The sequence below is a fragment of the Pleurodeles waltl genome, chromosome 4_1, assembly GCF_031143425.1.
Source record: "Pleurodeles waltl isolate 20211129_DDA chromosome 4_1, aPleWal1.hap1.20221129, whole genome shotgun sequence".
NCBI lineage: Eukaryota > Metazoa > Chordata > Amphibia > Caudata > Salamandridae > Pleurodeles > Pleurodeles waltl.
In genome coordinates, this window is record NC_090442.1 from 483,959,268 (window position 1) to 483,978,827 (window position 19,560).

The following is a 19,560-nucleotide window of genomic DNA, read 5'->3' on the forward strand; positions in this document are numbered from 1 at the left end:
GTCCCTAGAGGGTCCCCCTTGTCCTAACAGCTCTGCCGTGTAAGGTCCAAGCTCCTGAGGCTCAGTTGCCTCTGTGGATGACCGGTCTTCTCTCTGAGGAGAGATGACATGATCTGGTACCCGATTGGAAGCTGTCTCCCCAGACTTTTTGCCTTTCCTCTTGATAGATTTGGCCATTATTCCAGACTCCAGCTCCACTTTTTCACCCTGGGCATTGCTCTTTTCTCGTGTTTTTACACAAACCCATTCAGGGATACCTAGCATAGCTGCATGGGTATTTCTTTCGACCTCAGCCCTTGCTGAAGCCTACAAATCATTTCCTAGCAGACATTGTATAGGTATTGCAGGAGATAGCACCACCTTCTTCTGGGCAGTAACCCCTCCCCATTCTAAGAATGCATTGCCATGGGATGTTCCTTAGCTTTTATCAGCATCGAGGACTGTTTCTCTCACCAGTCAGATATTGTTCCAAAGACACCAGTTGCTCAGTCACCATGGTGACACTGGCACTAGTATTTCTCAGTGCTTCAACCTTAATCCCATTGATATGTGGCTGTTTTCTGTATCTTTCCAGGTTACTGGGCCAGACAGCCAAGGCAGGTACATCCACCCCACCCTCTGAGATTAAGGTTGACTCAGTAGGCTCACTGACATGGTATGGGTCTACTTTGAATCTCATCTAGAGACTTATTACTGAATTTCCTGCAGGTACACTAGAGTCATTCTTTTTGTGGGAACTTGTAAGATTTTCAGATCGGTATCCATTGGCTTTACAGTCATGGTGCCAAGCCTCCCTGAGTTCCATATGTTTGCATTGTACTGACCCCTTGGGTTGGGAAGAGTCTTGGGGCCCACCATCCTGTGCAGGTTTTTGGAGACCTTTAGAAGACTCCTTGTGTTTATTTTAGTTTTGGTTACCCTCTTTACCTTGTGGGGACTTTTTGGCCTCTTTCTTGTTGTCTCCCCCATGAGGGGAAGTTTTGATCACCATTGTTTTGACCAAGTGGTCTGCCTTCTTCCACAAATCTTGAGGGCAAAGTGGACCTAGGCCTACCAGGATCTGGTGCAACTTCTCTTGAACACAATTACATAACAGATGCTCTTTCATCAACAACATGTAAAGCTCTTCATAAACATGAGCATTGTTACCCTTTAACCAACCACCTAGTGTCTTCACTGATAAGTCTACAAAATCCACCCAAGACTGACTCTGGGTTTTTTGAGTCTCTCCGAATTTGATTCTGTACTCCTCAGTAGTGAGCCCAAATTCCTCAATCAGAGTATCCTTCATGAGATCATAGGACCTTGTATGTGCCTCATTCAGTGTCTGGAGTCTATTCCTGCACTTTCTTTATGACAGTTCTCAAAGGAGAGAGCCCCAGTTCCTTTTGCCGACATTGGTGGACACTCATACCCTCTCAAAGGCTGTGACCCACTATTTGGGACAATCCCTTTCAGGATTTTAGGCTCAAGGTTCCCTGCTCTGTTCCTAGGGATTAAATTGCCACCATTCATGGATGCTAGATGCCTTTATATGGCCAGTTTCCTGTCCTCCAGGGCAATTATCCGAGCTAGTCTTTCTAAGAGAATCTCCTCTTAAGAGTTCTTCTCTGGATCTTAAGGAACCTGATCCCTCCTCACTAAAGGGGGTGATCTAGGCCCCTTGGTTTGTTTGGGGTGCAAGATCCTCTCTTTAAAGTGCAAGAGGGCCCAGATCCTCCTCATCACTTGAGCTGCCCTGATCTACAGGGCCAGTGGCTCCATCAGTAGGATGGGCCTGCTTATACTCTGCCAACAGCACCTAGAGCCTTTCTGAGGTAGAATTTGAGTCTTTTTTTGTTTTGTGCCCTTTACAGAGGCCTCTTAACTGCTTGTGAGAAAGCTTGGAGGTAAGGGGGTAAAGGTCTAAAGTTGGCAGCTTTTTAAACTAGAGAAAAAACCCTCACAAAGTTTTTACAGTCCTATCTAAAGTAAGTTCTGAAGGTTTTTAAACTGTTAAGCTATAGGGACCTAATCAGGGCCCTAACAATCACTTTTAAGAATTTGGAAAGAATTACCCAATTCAAAAATGTAATATAACTCAATGCAGTTTTTAGATTTACTTGTGTAGTCACTTATTGACCAAGTGATATCAGCCAATGCAAAGTCGCAGACCCCATTGCTGTTCAACAATTGTAGGAAACTGGCTCTCTATATGGTGCACTAAAAAGAAGTACACCCTGCAGAGTCCAGTGGATCCCCAATTGGTTTGCAGAGGCAAAAGGAGATAGAACTAACACTCGGCCACCACTGTGCCGCTGAGGGTGTAAGTTTGGTGCTGCTTTGTTTCCTTCCTTTTACTTAGCTCAACTCCAAGAAATCAACCCCTTGGCCCGCTTTACTCACCTGTGATAAGTGATTCATCCGTTGCCCCCTCTTTCCATTGGTTAACATTGAGCACCTGACTCCGAATTTGACCTCTGCACTCAGCCCGCCCCTGTGCTGCTGCGGATCCACTCTTGGTACTGATTTGAACCTTGCCCAGTGTTGACCTAAAACCCAAAAGACTGGATTTGTAAGTCGTCAACTTACCTGCAAAATTGCATTCTTGTTTTCCTCCCACAGGTTAACATTGAAGACTCCGGAAAATTGCACTGTCTTTTTTTGGAACTGAAAAGTATTTTTATTTAAAAAGCTGGTTACCTTGTAGCAAGCATATATAAAAACAACTGTTATTTTTCTAAAATTGGTCTCAGATTTTTTTCATTGAGTGTCTCATTTATTGATGCCTAACACGACTCCTTGATAAGCCTAACTGCTCACCCAAACTACACACAAACCGAGCATTAGACCTATCTATTTTCCCTCTGCAAGCCTCTGGAGATCCACTGGACTCTGCACATTAAAATTCATTTTAGTGTACTATATAAAGAGCCAGCTTCCTACAAGTCTGTCAGGGTCAGCAGGTAGTCCTTTGGGGATGGTACCAAGTCTGTTGCTTCTTCTTTTCCTCTTCTGCAAGTGCGACTCTTTTTTGCTCCTTAGCACGTCAGGGTCTGAGTTCTAGGATTCAGGGGTGCCACCTGAATACTCAATTTAGGGGTGTTACAGGGAGTGCCAAGCAGTAACCAATAGGCTGCCCACTTTTAGAGTGTCTACACCCTTTCTGTGACCACTTCCACTGGTGGGTGGGCATAACCCTAAACCTAGTGGCCTAATTCCTTCCAAACAAGATGGAGGAATTTAAAAAGTATTGTCCACATCATCTCGTCCGCCTTAGGGGTGGCACTGGCATGAATTGGGCACACCTCATCTGCTTAATTTTCCCACCTGTGCTGCCACCAAACGTTCGGTCAGGACAAGGGGTTCGTTCATCTCCACCATCAGGAGCGACTGAGACGCATTACAAAGACAGCTAGGCCTTTTAAGCTTTCCCAACCTGGAATGTCCATCCTGCCTGGGTGATGTGAAAACACCCCTGCCCAGTGCAGGCTTTTGTCTCTGGCCCTCGAAAGCGCTGTCTCGCCCCTTGGGAGGCCAGGAATGCATCTATGGTGACTGGACTGGTAATGACCAGTCAGTCAATCCACTAGTAGCTGGTAGGTTTTCGGGGGGCACGTGCCCTCTGGGTGCAGTTATTAATACATTCCTCGCTGGCATCAGTGAGGGTTTATTAATCTGAGATGTTTGATACCAAACATCCCTATATTCACAGAAGCCATCGTGTAGCTGGGAAACTCGTAGTGACCAGTTTCCAGCACATGCATTTAAAATGGCTACCCTGGCCTCTTACTATGTTTGAGAATTAACAACGAAATGGCAGGGACATACCTGCTCGTGCAGATATGCTCTCAAATGTAATATAACGTACCCTGTCTTAGGGCTGTAAGGCTTGCTAGAGGGATGAATTAAATATATTGCATGCAGTGTTTAGGGGGCATGCCACATAGGCCGTGTGCCATGTTGTGTTTGTCTGCACCAAGACACTCAGCCTGCAATGGCAACCTGTCATGTGCTTCGTGAGGGGTGCCTTAGAGTAGCATAATTCATGCTGCAGCCCTTAGGGACCCTCCTTAGTACCCCATGGCCCAGGTACCAGGGGTACCTAGAGTGGGTGCTAAAGGTTTTGCCAATTGGGAAACATAACTGCAGTTTTGGAGAAAGATCTGGCACTGGGGTCCTGGTTAGCAGGAACCTAGTGCACTTTCATTCGAAATTACACCAGAAACCAGCCAAAACGTGTCTGTGTGTTGGAGGATGGGAGAGGGGTGTCATTAAGCTTCAAGCATTATCCCTGGAAGAACTCTTCTTTTAACTACATAGAGATAGGGTGGTACTACGGACCCATCCTAAATTTCTACCAATGGTGGTCACTCAATTTCACCTTAATCTGTTGAGATACTATTCTTTTTTTCCCCTCAACAACATTCTGTTGCAGAACATGCCTTACATACATTAGATGGTAAATGAGCCCTTATATACTACATTAGTAGAACCACGACATTCAGAAAGAGACAACAACTTTTTGTTGCCTTTTAAACACCACACAAGTCTAGACCCAAATCCAAAGCCGCTATTAGATGTTAGAATATTAGTTGTATGTTCAAATGTGCTATGCTAAAGCAAAAAGAACCCTTCACATCCCTTCTATGGCCCACTCCATTCGCAAAATAAGAGTAAATGGCCTTTCTTGGTAATATACCAATTGCTGACATATGCATACGTTCATAAAGCATTACTGCGTTAGATGTGCTTGCCAGCCATCACGCTAATGTGGGCCAAGCAGTGTTCTGTACACTATTTCAAACATCTGTAACACCCACTGGTTAGCCACCGCTTATAGGGTAGGACTTCTTTACAGTTTATGCTAAGCATCTGTACATACAACCCCACATGCCTTGAATGGAACATATTTCTTACTAATAAGCATCCTTCCTGGCATGTAGTGCAGTAGATTCACTTCTGCCCACCCTCCTTCCGGCTCACCTGTGCAGGTCAGGTAATCTTATATGTTATCATATTTTTTTTCATCATAGACATCTCATTTTAATAAACTCTGCTCTACATGCCATCCTCACCCGCCTTGGGCAAACATCTAATAATGGAGCAAATGACCATGTGCAGTAGCAGGAAGAGTCAGCATCCCTCGTGACTCAAAATACTTTTTTAAAGAAAAACAATTTGCAAACATTAAAGCCCAACACTAGATGTTGGGATTATGCTAAGCATATGAATTTAAAGCACTACATGCCATGAACAGATACTTACTAGGCATTTTCTATAAGTGACATGGGGAGATGTGGTACTTCAGAGGATAATTGGTATGTATGTGAGGTTTTAATTATGCTGGGGTGTAGGAAGTTGGCTCTGTGTATGCTATCTCAAAGTGAGAGATAGTGTGCACAGAGTCCAAGGGTTCCCCTTAGAGGTTGATAGTGGCAAAATTAGATAATAATGCTCTATTTTGTGGTAGTGTGGTCGAGCAGTAGGCTTATCAGAGGGTAGTGTTAAGCATTTGTTGTACACACAGGCAATAAATGAGAACACAAACTCAAAGACTTAACTCCAGGCCAATAGGTTTTTATATAGAAAAATATTATTTTCTTAATTTATGGTGGAACCACACGATGCAGAATTGAAGTAAATACATAAATTGTAAGGTACTTGCCGTATGTAAATCTGGAACTTTGAATTAAAACGGTAATGTACACAGTTTTGGCAAAAATTTCCATAAGCTATTTCAAAAGTGGACACTGCAAAAAACAACAGTTCCTAGGGGAGGTAAGTAAAGTTTAGTTTGTCAGGTAAGTAAAGCCATTACAAATTCAGTCCCTGGGGCATAGGCAGCCCACCGTGTGGGGTTCAAGTCAACCCCAAACACCCAGCACCAAAAGCACAGGGCCAGTCAAGTGCAGAGGTCAAAGTAGGGCCCAAATAACACAGGCGCCTATGGAGACTAGGGGTGCTCTGGTTCCAGTTGGCTAACAGGTAAGTACCTGCGTCCTCAGGGAGCAGACCAGGGGGCTTTGTAGAGCACTTTGAGGGGGGGGGGGGTCACAAACAGGCACACAACATACACCCTCAGCAGCACAGGGGCGGCCAGGTGCAGTGTGCAAAGTAGGTGTCTGGTTTTAGATTGAAATCAATGGAGAGACCTAGGGGTCACTCTGGCGATGCAGGTGGGGCACCGGGCGGCTTCTCGGGCCAGCCACCGACTGGGCAACGTTGAGTGCAGCCTGCTGGTCACTCCTGCACCGGTAGTTGGTTTCTCTTGGTCCTGGGGGCTGTGGGTGCAGAGCTTCTTCCAGGCGTCGGGTTCTTTGTTACCGGGCAGTCGTGGTCAGGGGGAGCCTCTGGATTCTCTCTGCAGGCGTCGCTGTGTGGGTGCAGGGAGCTCGTCTCAGGGTGTCCATGTCGTTGAAGTCACCTGGGGGTCCTCTCTGCAGTATTGGTTCTTCTAGACATGAGCCGGGGTCATCGGGTGCAGAGTGTTGGGGACTCAAGCTTCCGGAGTGAGGCTGGAGTCCCTTTAAAGATGGTTTCTTTGTTGCTGTTTGGACAGAGTCGCTGTCCACAAGAGTTTCTTGGTCTTTTGGTTGCAGGGCAGTCCTCTGAGTCGGCAGAGGTCCCTGGTCCCGCTGGATGCGTCGCTGTGCAGGTTCTTTGAGTCTGGACACAGGCCTGTAGGGCTGGGCCAAGTCAGTTGTCGTCTCCGTCATCTCTGCGGGGCTTTCAGGTCAGCAGTCCTTCTTGTTTCAGGTTGTCAGGAATCTGGTTTCCTGGGTTCAGGGTCGCCCCTGAATACTCAGTGTAGTGGTGTGTTTAGGTTTGGTGGGAGATAGCCAATGGCTAATGTCCTTGAGGGTGGGTACACCCTCTTTGTGCCTCCTCTCTGTGGGGAGGGGGGCACATCCCTGATCCTATTGGGGGAAATCCTTCAAAGCAAGAAGGAGGATTTCCTAAGGCAGGGGTCACCTCAGCGGCTGTCCAGGCTGGAGGGCGGCGACTCCTTGTTTTTCTCATTATCTCCTCCGGACTTGCCGCCAAAAGTGTGGGCTGTGTCCGGGGATGGGCATCTCTACTAGCTGGAGTGCCCTGGGGCGCTGTAACACCAGGCTTGAGCCTTTGAGGCTCACTGCTAGGTGTTACAGTTCTTTCAGGAGGAGGTGTGAAGCACCTCAACCCAGTACAGGCTTTGTTCCTGGCCACAGAGTGCACAAAGGCACTCATCCCATGTGGCCAAAAACCCGTCTGGGTGTGGCAGGCTGGCAGAAACTGGTCAGCCTAGCACTGAAGGATTGGGTAAAACACGGGTGTCATCTCTAAGATGCCCTCTGTGAGCATTTTTGTAATACATCCAACACTGGCATCAGTGTGGGTTTATTATTCTGAGAAGTTTGGCACCAAACTTCCCAGTATTCAGTGTAGCCATTATGGAACTGTGGAGTTCGTTTTGACAAACTCCCAAACCATATACTTAATATGACCTCACTGTACTTACAGTGTCTAAGAATGGACTTAGACAGTGTAGGGGCATATTGCTCATGCTTCTATGCCCTCACCTGTGGTGTAGTGCACCCTGCTTTAGGGCTTTAAGGCCTGCTAGAGGGGTGACTTACCTATGCCACAGGCAGTATTTTGTGTGTATGGCATCCTGAGGGGGATGCCATGTCGACTGTGCCTTTTTTTCCCCCACCAACACACACAATCTGCACTGGCAGTGTGCATGTGTTAGGGGAGGGGTCCCTTAGGTTGGCACAACACATGCTGCAGCCCTTAGTAACCTTCCCTGGTCACAGGGCCCTTGGTACCACTGGTACCTTTTACAAGGGACTTATCTGTGTGCCAGGGTTGTGCCAATTGTGGAGCCAACTGTACATTTTTAGTGAAAGACTGGTTCTGGGGCCTGGTTAGCAGGGTCCCAGCGCACACTGTCAAGTCAGCATCAGTATCAGGCAAAAAGTGTGTTGGGGGGGTATAACTGCAACAAGGAGCCATTTTCCTACATGGAGTTTGTAATTGACATGTGTATGTGCTGTTTTATATGTATTGAAAAATGGATTTGAAGCAACTAATTGTCTATTTATTGGTAAAGTGAACATTATTTGACAAATTCAGTACTCATGGATCATTTTTAAGTCAGAAAGTTATTGAAGAAATACTGTTTAAGAGATAATTCATTCAAATACAAACCGGTAATTCCTTTGATTACAAACGGGCAACTTTGTGCATATCCTATGGGAGTGTCAACGCCTGATGCCTTTTTGAGGAGCAGGGGCCAGGCGTCTGTCTGATCTGGCTGGTGCTTTGCACATCCCACGATCTAGTGTTGGGCTCGGAGTGTTACAAGTTGTTTTTCTTCGAAGAAGTCTTTTCGAGTCACAAGATTGAGGGACTCCTCCCCTTTCGGCTCCATTGCGCATGGGCGTCGACTCCATCTTAGATTGTTTTCTTTCCGCCATCGGGTTCGGACGTGTTCCTTTTCGCTCTGCGTTTCGGTTCGGAAAGATAGTTAAAATCTCAGAAAATTCGACGGTATTGTTTGCGTTCGGTATCGGGTTAGTTACAACAGATCGACACCAAATTTTGAAGAGCTCCGGTGGCCCTTTGGGGTTTTCGATCCCCCGTCTGGGCCTGGTCGGCCCGACCACGTGTCTCTTCAAGGCTAATGGAACGGACCTCATTCCGCTTCTGCCCCAAATGTCATAACAAGTATCCTTATACAGATCAGCAGCTGGTCTGTAACTTGTGTTTGTCTCCAGAACACAAAGAAGATACTTGTGAAGCCTGTCGAGCGTTTCGGTCGAGGAAGACCTTAAGAGACCGAAGAGTGAGAAGACTACAGATGGCTTCGGCACCGACAGGACAAAAACACTTGGAGGAGGAAGAAGAAACCTTCTCCATCGAGGAGTCGGACTCGGACGAGGTTGATCCCGAACAGACGCCGAAAACCGTGAGTAAGACGTCGACACACAAAACTCACGGAAAGACCGCTAAAGCACAAGGGACGCCACCACCAGCAGGCCATGGCTTAACCCGAAAAATAGGTGACCGATCATCGGCACCGAAAAAGGGCATGCATGTGTCGAAGACATCCGACTCCGGTCGAGATACCGGCACAGAGCAGACTCGACCCAGAGATAGCGGGTCATAGCAAGTTCGGCACCGAGAGGGCGGAACCGAAACGAGTCGGCACAAGAGACCGGAACGCCGAAAAAAAAAAAAAAGTGTTGTCGGAGCCGAAAAAGACTGCCGAAAAAGTTTCCATTCCGAAACATCCGGCCTGGGAACCGAAAACAAGTTCCTACACAGAGGAACAGGGACTGTCCTCACAAATGCAAGGACATAGGTTCGGACAAGAACTAGAGTCAATGGAGCCAGACTACACACAAAGAAGGCTCCACATCCAAAAGGACACAGGGAAGATAAGTACTCTTCCCCCAATTAGGATGGAAAGAAGACTTGCCTTTTCAAGAAAAAGACAAGCAGCCACAGGCAAAGGTGGCAAGACAAGTAACCCCGCCACCATCTCCACCACGCTCAACGCACACATCACCGGTAGCCACTCCACCACTGATGCAGTCCCCAACTCATACTGGAATGAGTCAGGATGATCCCGAAGCATGGGATCTTTATGATGCACCAGTATCAGATAACAGCCCAGACTGTTATCCAGCGAGACAGTCGCCACCTGAGGACAGTACAGCCTGCACACAGGTGGTGTCAAGAGCAGCGGCGTTTCATAATGTCACCCTGCATGCAGAGCCTATTGAGGATGACTTTTTATTTAACACACTATCCTCCACACATAGCCAATACCAAAGTCTCCCTATGCTAAAACACTCCAAACAGGTGTTTCAGGAGCCTGTAAAGGGCAGGGCCATAACTCCAAGGGTGGAGAAAAAATACAAGCCACCGCCAACAGACCCTGTATACATCACGCAGCAACTAACACCAGACTCTGTGGTAGTAGGGGTAGCTCGCAAGAGAGCGAACTCACACACCTCGGGAGACGCACCACCTCCAGACAAGGAGAGTCGCACGTTCAACGCTGCGGGGAAAAGGGTTGCAGCCCAAGCGGCCAACCAATGGCGCATTTCCAACTCACAGGCATTGCTGGCGAGATATGATAGGGCTCATTGGGACGAAATGCAACATTTCATTGAACACTTACCCAAAGAGTTCCAAAAAAGGGCACAACAGGTGGTGGAGGAAGGACAGAGTATCTCGAACAATCAGATACGCTCGGCAATGGATGCAGCAGATACAGCTGCTAGGACAGTAAATACAGCAGTGACTATAAGGAGATATGCATGGCTGCGTACATCAGGATTCAAGCCGGAAATACAACAAGCTGTGCTGAATATGCCATTTAACGGACAGCAGTTGTTTGGGCCGGAGGTGGACACTGCTATCGAAAAACTTAAAAAGGACACTAATACGGCCAAAGCCATGGGCGCACTCTACTCCCCACAGAGCAGAGGCACATTTTGTAAAACACAGTTTCGAGGGGGGTTTCGAGGACAAAGCACAGAACCCACAACCTCACAAGCAAGGCCCACTTATCATAGACAATATAGAGGGGGCCAATTCCAAAAGAGTAGAGGGAAGTTCCAAAGTCCCAAAACTCCTCAAAACAAGCAGTGACTTCAACATCACAAATCCCCAACCCATAACACCTGTGGGGGGAGACTAACCAAGTTCTACAAACATTGGGAGGAAATAACAACAGACACTTGGGTCCTAGCAATTATCCAGCATGGTTATTGCATAGAATTTCTCAAATTCCCTCCAAATGTCCCACCGAAAACACACTATGTCAAAACAACACATGGATCTTCTAGAACTAGAGGTCCAAGCGTTGTTATAAAAAGATGCAATAGAACTGGTACCAATTCATCAGAGAGGAACAGGAGTTTACTCGCTGTACTTTCTCATACCCAAAAAGGACAAAACTTTAAGACCTATATTAGATCTCAGAACATTAAATACCTACATCAAATCAGATCACTTTCACATGGTGACATTACAGGATGTAATCCCATTGCTCAAACAACAAGACTACATGACAACACTAGACCTAAAGGATGCATACTTCCATATACCGATACATCCTTCACACAGAAAGTACTTAAGGTTTGTATTCCAAGGGGTACATTACCAATTCAAAGTGTTGCCATTTGGGATAACAACTGCGCCAAGAGTATTTACAAAATGCCTGGCAGTAGTGGCTGCACATATCAGGAGGCAGCAAATACATTTGTTCCCGTACCTAGACGATTGGCTAATCAAAACCAACATGCAAGAACGGTGTTCACAACACACAAAGCATGTCATAGAAACCCTCCACAAACTAGGTTTCTCACTCAACTACACAAAATCACACCTTCAGCCGTGTCAAACACAGCAATACTTAGGGGTGACAATCAACACAACAAAAGGGATTGCTTCTCCAAGTCCACAAAGGGTACAGGCATTTCACAATGTAATACAGGCCATGTATCCAAAACCGAAGATACAAGTCAAGATGGTGATGAAACTACTAGGCATGATGTCCTCATGCATAGCCATTGTCCCAAACGCAAGGTTGCACATGCGGCCCTTACAACAGTGCCTAGCATCACAATGGTCACAGGCACAGGGTCAACTTCTAGATCTAGTGTTGATAGACCGCTAAACATACACCTCGCTTCAATGGTGGAACAATATAAATTTAAACCAAGGGCGGCCTTTCAAAGACCCAGTGCCTCAATACGTAATAACGACAGATGCCTCCATGATAGGGTGGGGAGCACACCTCAATCAACACAGCATCCAAGGACAATGGGACACTCGGCAAAAACACATTCACATAAATCATTTAGAACTACTGGCAGTATTTCTAGCGTTGAAGGCATTTCAACCCATAATAAGCCACAAACACATTCTTGTCAAAACAGACAACATGACAACAATGTATTATCTGAACAAACAGGGAGGAACACACTCGACACAGTTGTGTCTCCTGGCACAGAGAATATGGCATTGGGCGATTCACAACCACATTCGCCTAATAGCACAGTTTATTCCAGGGATTCAGAATCAGTTAGCAGACAATCTCTCTCAGGATCACCAACAGATCCACGAATGGGAGATTCACCCCCAAATACTAAACACTTACTTCCAAAGATGGGGAACACCACAAATAGACCTATTAGCAACAAAAGAAAACGCAAAATGCCAAAACTTCGCATCCAGGTACCCACAAGATCAATCTCAGGGCAATGCGTTATGGATGAGCTGGTCAGGGATATTTGCATACGCTTTTCCCCCTCTCCCACTCCTTCCGTATCTAGTAAACAAATTGAGTCAAAACAAACTCATACTACAGGGAGTGCAGAATTATTAGGCAAATGAGTATTTTGACCACATCATCCTCTTTATGCATTTTGTCTTACTCCAAGCTGTATAGGCTCGAAAGCCTACTACCAATTAAGCATATTAGGTGATGTGCATCTCTGTAATGAGAAGGGGTGTGGTCTAATGACATCAACACCCTATATCAGGTGTGCATAATTATTAGGCAACTTCCTTTCCTTTGGCAAAATGGGTCAAAAGAAGGACTTGACAGGCTCCGAAAAGTCAAAAATAGTGAGATATCTTGCAGAGGGATGCAGCACTCTTAAAATTGCAAAGCTTCTGAAGCGTGATCATCGAACAATCAAGCGTTTCATTCAAAATAGTCAACAGGGTCGCAAGAAGCGTGTGGAAAAACCGAGGCGCAAAATAACTGCCCATGAACTGAGAAAAGTCAAGCGTGCAGCTGCCACGATGCCACTTGCCACCAGTTTGGCCATATTTCAGAGCTGCAACATCACTGGAGTGCCCAAAAGCACAAGGTGTGCAATACTCAGAGACATGGCCAAGGTAAGAAAGGCTGAAAGACGACCACCACTGAACAAGACACACAAGCTGAAACGTCAAGACTGGGCCAAGAAATATCTCAAGACTGATTTTTCTAAGGTTTTATGGACTGATGAAATGAGAGTGAGTCTTGATGGGCCAGATGGATGGGCCCGTGGCTGGATTGGTAAAGGGCAGAGAGCTCCAGTCCGACTCAGACGCCAGCAAGGTGGAGGTGGAGTACTGGTTTGGGCTGGTATCATCAAAGATGAGCTTGTGGGGCCTTTTCGGGTTGAGGATGGAGTCAAGCTCAACTCCCAGTCCTACTGCCAGTTCCTGGAAGACACCTTCTTCAAGCAGTGGTACAGGAAGAAGTCTGCATCCTTCAAGAAAAACATGGTTTTCATGCAGGACAATGCTCCATCACACGCGTCCAAGTACTCCACAGCGTGGCTGGCAAGAAAGGGTATAAAAGAAGGAAATCTAATGACATGGCCTCCTTGTTCACCTGATCTGAACCCCATTGAGAACCTGTGGTCCATCATCAAATGTGAGATTTACAAGGAGGGAAAACAGTACACCTCTCTGAACAGTGTCTGGGAGGCTGTGGTTGCTGCTGCACGCAATGTTGATGGTGAACAGATCAAAACACTGACAGAATCCATGGATGGCAGGCTTTTGAGTGTCCTTGCAAAGAAAGGTGGCTATATTGGTCACTGATTTGTTTTTGTTTTGTTTTTGAATGTCAGAAATGTATATTTGTGAATGTTGAGATGTTATATTGGTTTCACTGGTAATAATAAATAATTGAAATGGGTATATATATTTTTTTTTTGTTAAGTTGCCTAATCATTATGCACAGTAATAGTCACCTGCACACACAGATATCCCCCTAACATAGCTAAAACTAAAAACAAACTAAAAACTACTTCCAAAAATATTCAGCTTTGATATTAATGAGTTTTTTGGGTTCATTGAGAACATGGTTGTTGTTCAATAATAAAATTAATCCTCAAAAATACAACTTGCCTAATAATTCTGCACTCCCTGTAATAGCACCAACCTGGGCAATACAACCTTGGTACACAACACTACTAGACCTCTCAGTAGTGCCTCATATCAAGCTTCCAAACAAACCAGATCTGTTAACTCAACACAAACAGATCAGTCATTCAAATCCAACATACTGAATCTAGCAATTTGGCTCCTGAAGTCTTAGAATTCGGACATCTAGACCTTACACATGAATGTATGGAGGTCATAAAACAAGCAAGGAAACCAACCACAAGACATTGCTATGCAAATAAGTGGAAAAGATTTGTTTATTATTGCCATAATAATCAAATTCAACCATTACACGCATCTGCTAAACACATCGTAAGCTACTTACTGCATTTACAAAAGTCAAAGCTAGCTTTTTCATCCATTAAAATACATCTTACCGCAATTTCAGCTTATCTGCAAATTACGCACTCAACTTCATTATTTAGGATCCCAGTCATAAAAGCATTTATGGAGGGGCTAAAGAGAATTATTCCACAAGAACGCCACCAGTTCCTTCGTGGAACCTTAACATTGTCTTAACACGACTCATGGGTCCACCTTTTGAACGCATGCACTCATGTGAGATACAATATTTAACATGGAAAGTAGCGTTTCTCATTGCCATCACATCTCTAAGAAGAGTAAGTGAAATACAGGCATTTACCATACAAGAACCCTTTATTCAGATACACAAGCATAAAGTAGTTTTACGAACTAACCCAAAGTTCTTACCAAAAGTCATATCACTGTTTCACTTAAATCAAACAGTAGAACTACCAGTGTTCTTTCCAGAACCAGATTCTGTAGCGGAAAGAGCACTACATACATTACACATCAAAAGAGCTTTAATGTACTACATTGATAGAACAAAACAAATACGGAAAACAATACAACTGTTCGTTGCTTTTCAAAAACCTCATACAGAGAATCCAATATCCAAATAAGGCATTGCCAGATGGATAGTTAAATGTATTCAAACCTGTTATCTCAAAGCAAAAAGAGAACTGCCTATAACACCAAAGGCACATTCAACTAGGCAGAAAGGTGCTACTATGGCCTTTCTAGGAAACATTCCAATGACTGAAATATGTAAGGCAGCCACATGGTCTACGCTTCATACATTCACCAAATACTACTGCATGGCTGTGTTAACAACACAACAAGCCAGAGTAGGACAAGCAGTACTACGAACTTTATTTCAAACAACTTCAACTCCTACAGGCTGAGCCACCGCTTTTGGGGAGATAACTGCTTACTAGTCTATGCAAAGCATGTGTATTTGCAGCTGCACATGCCATCGAACGGAAAATGTCACTTACCCAGTGTACATCTGTTCGTGGCATGAGACGCTGCAGATTCACATGCGCCCACCTGCCTCCCCGGGAGCCTATAGCAGTTTCGAAGTTGATCTTGAACATTTGTAAATTTTGTAAATATATCACTTTAAACCGCATTATGTACATACATATTTACTCCATTGCATGGGCACTATTACTATAATACACAACTCCTACCTCACCCTCTGCGGGGAAAACAATCTAAGATGGAGTCGACGCCCATGCGCAATGGAGCCGAAAGGGGAGGAGTCCCTCGATCTCGTGACTCGAAAAGACTTCTACGAAGAAAAACAACTTGTAACACTCCGAGCCCAACACTAGATGGCGGGATGTGCAAAGCATATGAATCTGCAGCGTCTCATGCCACGAACAGATGTACACTGGGTAAGTGATATTTTCCATACTTGACATATGGGGAGACCGTGAACTTCAGAGGGACTTAATTTATTTTTCCGACTGGGACTTAAGTTGGTGACATGAGATGTGGCCCGGCAATGGAGAACGGTAGAGTCTGTGGAACTGGAACAAACCTATGGATTGGTGTATGTTGGCCAAAATAATTTGTATATGCAGTGAAAAGATGTCCAAAAAAATGGGAAACATTTGGACCTAGTGGAAATCATACAGAGGAGTATTCAAATAGAGGACAATTTGGCAACTTGACTATGGATGGGGTGCCCTGTATTAGTCATTGAGGTCAAGTCAAAAAGAATGCGGAGTGTGCAGTGTTTTCCAGTGTCTCTCAAAATAATGCAGTAGATATGTTACTAGGTATTGTGTGCAATGGCGTCTGTCTCACTTCTTAGTTTAAAAAACAATTGTTATTTTCAAAACAATAATCAAAACGTCTTAATGGGGTGTTACCTTTTGCTTTGATGATGCCTTCTTTATCTGCCCAACCTTAGAGCAGATGTTTGTTTGATGTCAATTTACAGTTCTAATTTCTCAATACTGTTAATAATTGTTTTTTCTAGATGGAGAACGGAAAGCAGAAGAGAAGGAAACAGAGGACAAATCGCAATCCAAATCTATAAGAGAGCGACGGAGACCCAGAGAGAAGCGGAGATCAACAGGGGTTTCGTATTGGACACAGGATGTACGTTTATGCATTTCTAATTTTCATGATTCTTGTTGCAAAGTCGATTAGGGACAGCAAAAATAAACATGTTGACCCTTTATTTCCAAAATTTGAAAATATAATTTCCAACACAATTGTCTGTCTAATGACTGACTTATAATAAGACCATATCTTAAGCTTTATGTAAGCATTAGATGGACATGTGCTGTATAGGATCCCTGGGTATATTCTTCAGCTCATTCAGAAGCAGTTATGTGAGCTACACCTTTTATTAGACTTGAAGGCAGTACAAAAAATGTTAGGTAATAGTTACTTTCTGTTCAGATCAGAACACAGTTACTTTTAGATACAACAAAGAAGAGGAAGCATCTTAATTATAGTGATGTGCTGTGGCTGTGCATGGTTGCATTGATTCAGTTAAGTTTCATAATGGATATTGAAATAAATACATTACTTATATTTATAAAGCCTCTGCATTGCAGATTACACAATGGTTGTAAATGTGAATTGTGTTCATTACACAATCCTTCACAATGGATGTTGCTGTAGTTGCCTACAAACACTAGTAAATGGTTCTTAACATGCAGCTTCCTTTCAGGAGATCATCCACAAGTTTGCTTATCACAGGTAATAGCCCTTCATGTTCCATCGTCATGCCCCAGTTCTGTCTCTAAAGTTAAAATGATGACAGACGCTCACCCTTTTAGCCAACAGAGCAGCCCCACAAATTACTGAGGCTTTGGACAACAGTCCTATCCCTCAGGTAACAGAAAACCTGTCCATCCATTAGAACAGACTTTACAGGTTCATGTCTTTGAAAGCAGATCTATGAAGGTAAGATCCCCGGGCCTCTTTTTCTAGGCACCACACAGCCTTTAATTGAAATTCACAGACTAATAGTACTGATAACACCAAAGGGATTTCTTCAGCAAGAGGAAAGAGCAGATAAATATAAAACTCCCAGGCAAATATCAGTCGCAGCTCGCAGGAGTTAAGTTACAGGCATGGGAGGGGGAGATTAATAAATTGAAAAAACATAGTCACGCCACCGAACCTCCGTCTCCTCAGCAGGCAGACAGAAGCTCCCAGCCTGCCCTGCGGCCAATCCTGATGCTGCTCAAAGCAGCGTTGGGATTGGCTAGGACCACCCAGCCAGGGAGCTCCCATGTAGTCTGGGGAGCCTGTGCCTGCTCTCTCCAGCCCAGCAACACAGTGCGTTTGGCCAGCCCGAGAGGGGAGTGCACAGTGCACTCACCTCACTGCTAGTCACCCCCAATGCCCGCCCCTTTCGCAACGAAAGGATAATAAACACTGTTTATTATCCTTTCGTTGTGAAAGGCTTGCAGCTTCTGCTGCTGGCAGGGGGGAACCACGCTCCTCCTCCATAGCGGAGGACCCACCACTGGCAAATGTACATATGTATTTTGCATGTATTTGTAAGGCACGCTATTACCCACAAGGGTGTCCTCAGTCTGTATGCACCACAATATATAGGATAGTCACTTGTTACCTTTTCTAAAGCTTTCTGTGACTCTAGTTACAAAGAAGGCAAGCCACTTTACCTAAAGTATGATCAGAATGATGGCATTTTGAGGTTTATTAGACTGAGGAAGGGGTCTTGGGGAAACTGTCACTAGTTGGTTCTTGTATTTTCTGGAGGGCATGTTCCATGCCCTGGCCCTGCCACCATCTTGCACACTTTACTTCTTGATACATTGTCGGATTTCCCAAGGTTCTTCATTGTTCCCAATACATTTATAAATGTAAATTGATTGGATTATATGGATGCTATGCGTTGACCCGTGTTGAGATTGGATTATATGGGTGCCCTGCGTTGACCTGTGCTGATTACACCTACTTAATCATCCCTCTTAAACAGGTGCGCAAGGCTCTGTCCAGCCTTGGAGATTTCCTTTCTGCCATTCAGACATGGGTAAACAGCAGTGTTCGATGGCATCTGTTGCTGCAGATACACATGTGTGGCACAGTCCGCTGCCTGGTGTTGGGCTCGGAGTATTACAAGTTGTTTTTCTTCGAAGAAGTCTTTTTTTGGTCACGGGACCGAAGGACTCCTCCCTCTTCGGCTCCATTGCGCATGGGCGTCGACTCCATCTTAGATTGTTTTTTTCCGCTGTCGGGTTCGGACGTATTCCTTTTCGCTCCGTGTTTCGGTTCGGAAAGTTAGTCAGACTCTCGGAAGAAAGCGTCGGTATTGTTCCGTTCGGTATCGGGATAGTTAGTTACATCGACACCGATCATCGGAAGACTTTGGGGCAGTTTCGATCCCCCATCGGGGCCTGGTCGGCCCGACCGCGTGCGACATTGAAGCCGATGGAACGGACCCCGTTTCGTTTCTGCCCAAAATGTCACAGTAAGTATCCTTATACAGATCAGCACTTGGTCTGTAACTTGTGCTTGTCCCCCGAGCACAAGGAGGATACCTGTGAAGCCTGTCGAGCCTTCCGGTCCAGAAAAACACTCCGGGACCGAAGAGCCAGGCGTCACCAAATGGCGTCCACGTCGACAAAACAACGTTTCGACGACGAAGAGGAAACATTTTCGGTTCCGGAATCAGAATCCGGAGACTCCGATGTCGAACAACAGCAACAAACTGTGAGTAAGACGTCGAAAAGTAAATCCATCGACAAACCAAAAGCCCAGGGGACGCCACTGCCAACAGGCCATGGCTCGACCCATAAATCAGGCGACCCGTCGAAGGGGCCGAAAAAGGGCACGCCCATAGCGAAGACACCCGACTCCGGTCGAGGGACCGCCATGGAGCAACCTCGGAGCCGAGAAAGCGGCTCCGAGAGACAGAAACAAGATATCGGCACCGAAAAACATCGGCACCGAGAATCCATGCCGAAAGGAACAAAAATTCTGTCGGTGCCGAAACCGAAAAAAGATTCTCTCTCGGCGCCGAAAAAGACCACACCTTCATCCTACTCAGAGGAACATGGACTAAGTGGCCAAATGCACAAATTTGGACAAGAGCTCCAAAGTGTAGAATCGGACTACACACAAAAGAGACTGTGCATCCAGCAAGATACGGGGAAGATATCAACCCTTCCCCCAATCATGAGGAAAAGAAGGATCGGACTTCCAAAGGATGACGCACAACCACAAGCCAAAGTGGTTAAAAAAGTCACGCCTCCGCCCTCTCCACCACAGGCATCGCCGGCACAAACACCGCCACAAATGCACTCACCAGCGCAAACTACCATAAGTCATGACGATCAG

The 19,560-nt window shown here is 45.4% G+C and overlaps 1 protein-coding gene across 2 annotated transcripts in view; it reads left to right on the forward strand.

Annotated features, from left to right (window-relative positions):
- PPP1R12A (protein phosphatase 1 regulatory subunit 12A) overlaps positions 1–19,560 on the forward strand; it is a 1,050,482-nt gene that overhangs the window by 626,339 nt on the left and 404,583 nt on the right. For both annotated transcript variants that reach the window (XM_069228775.1, XM_069228774.1), the window contains one exon: positions 16,217–16,338. In XM_069228775.1, coding sequence (XP_069084876.1) covers positions 16,217–16,338 — 122 coding nt within the window. The remainder of the gene's footprint in view (positions 1–16,216; positions 16,339–19,560) is intronic.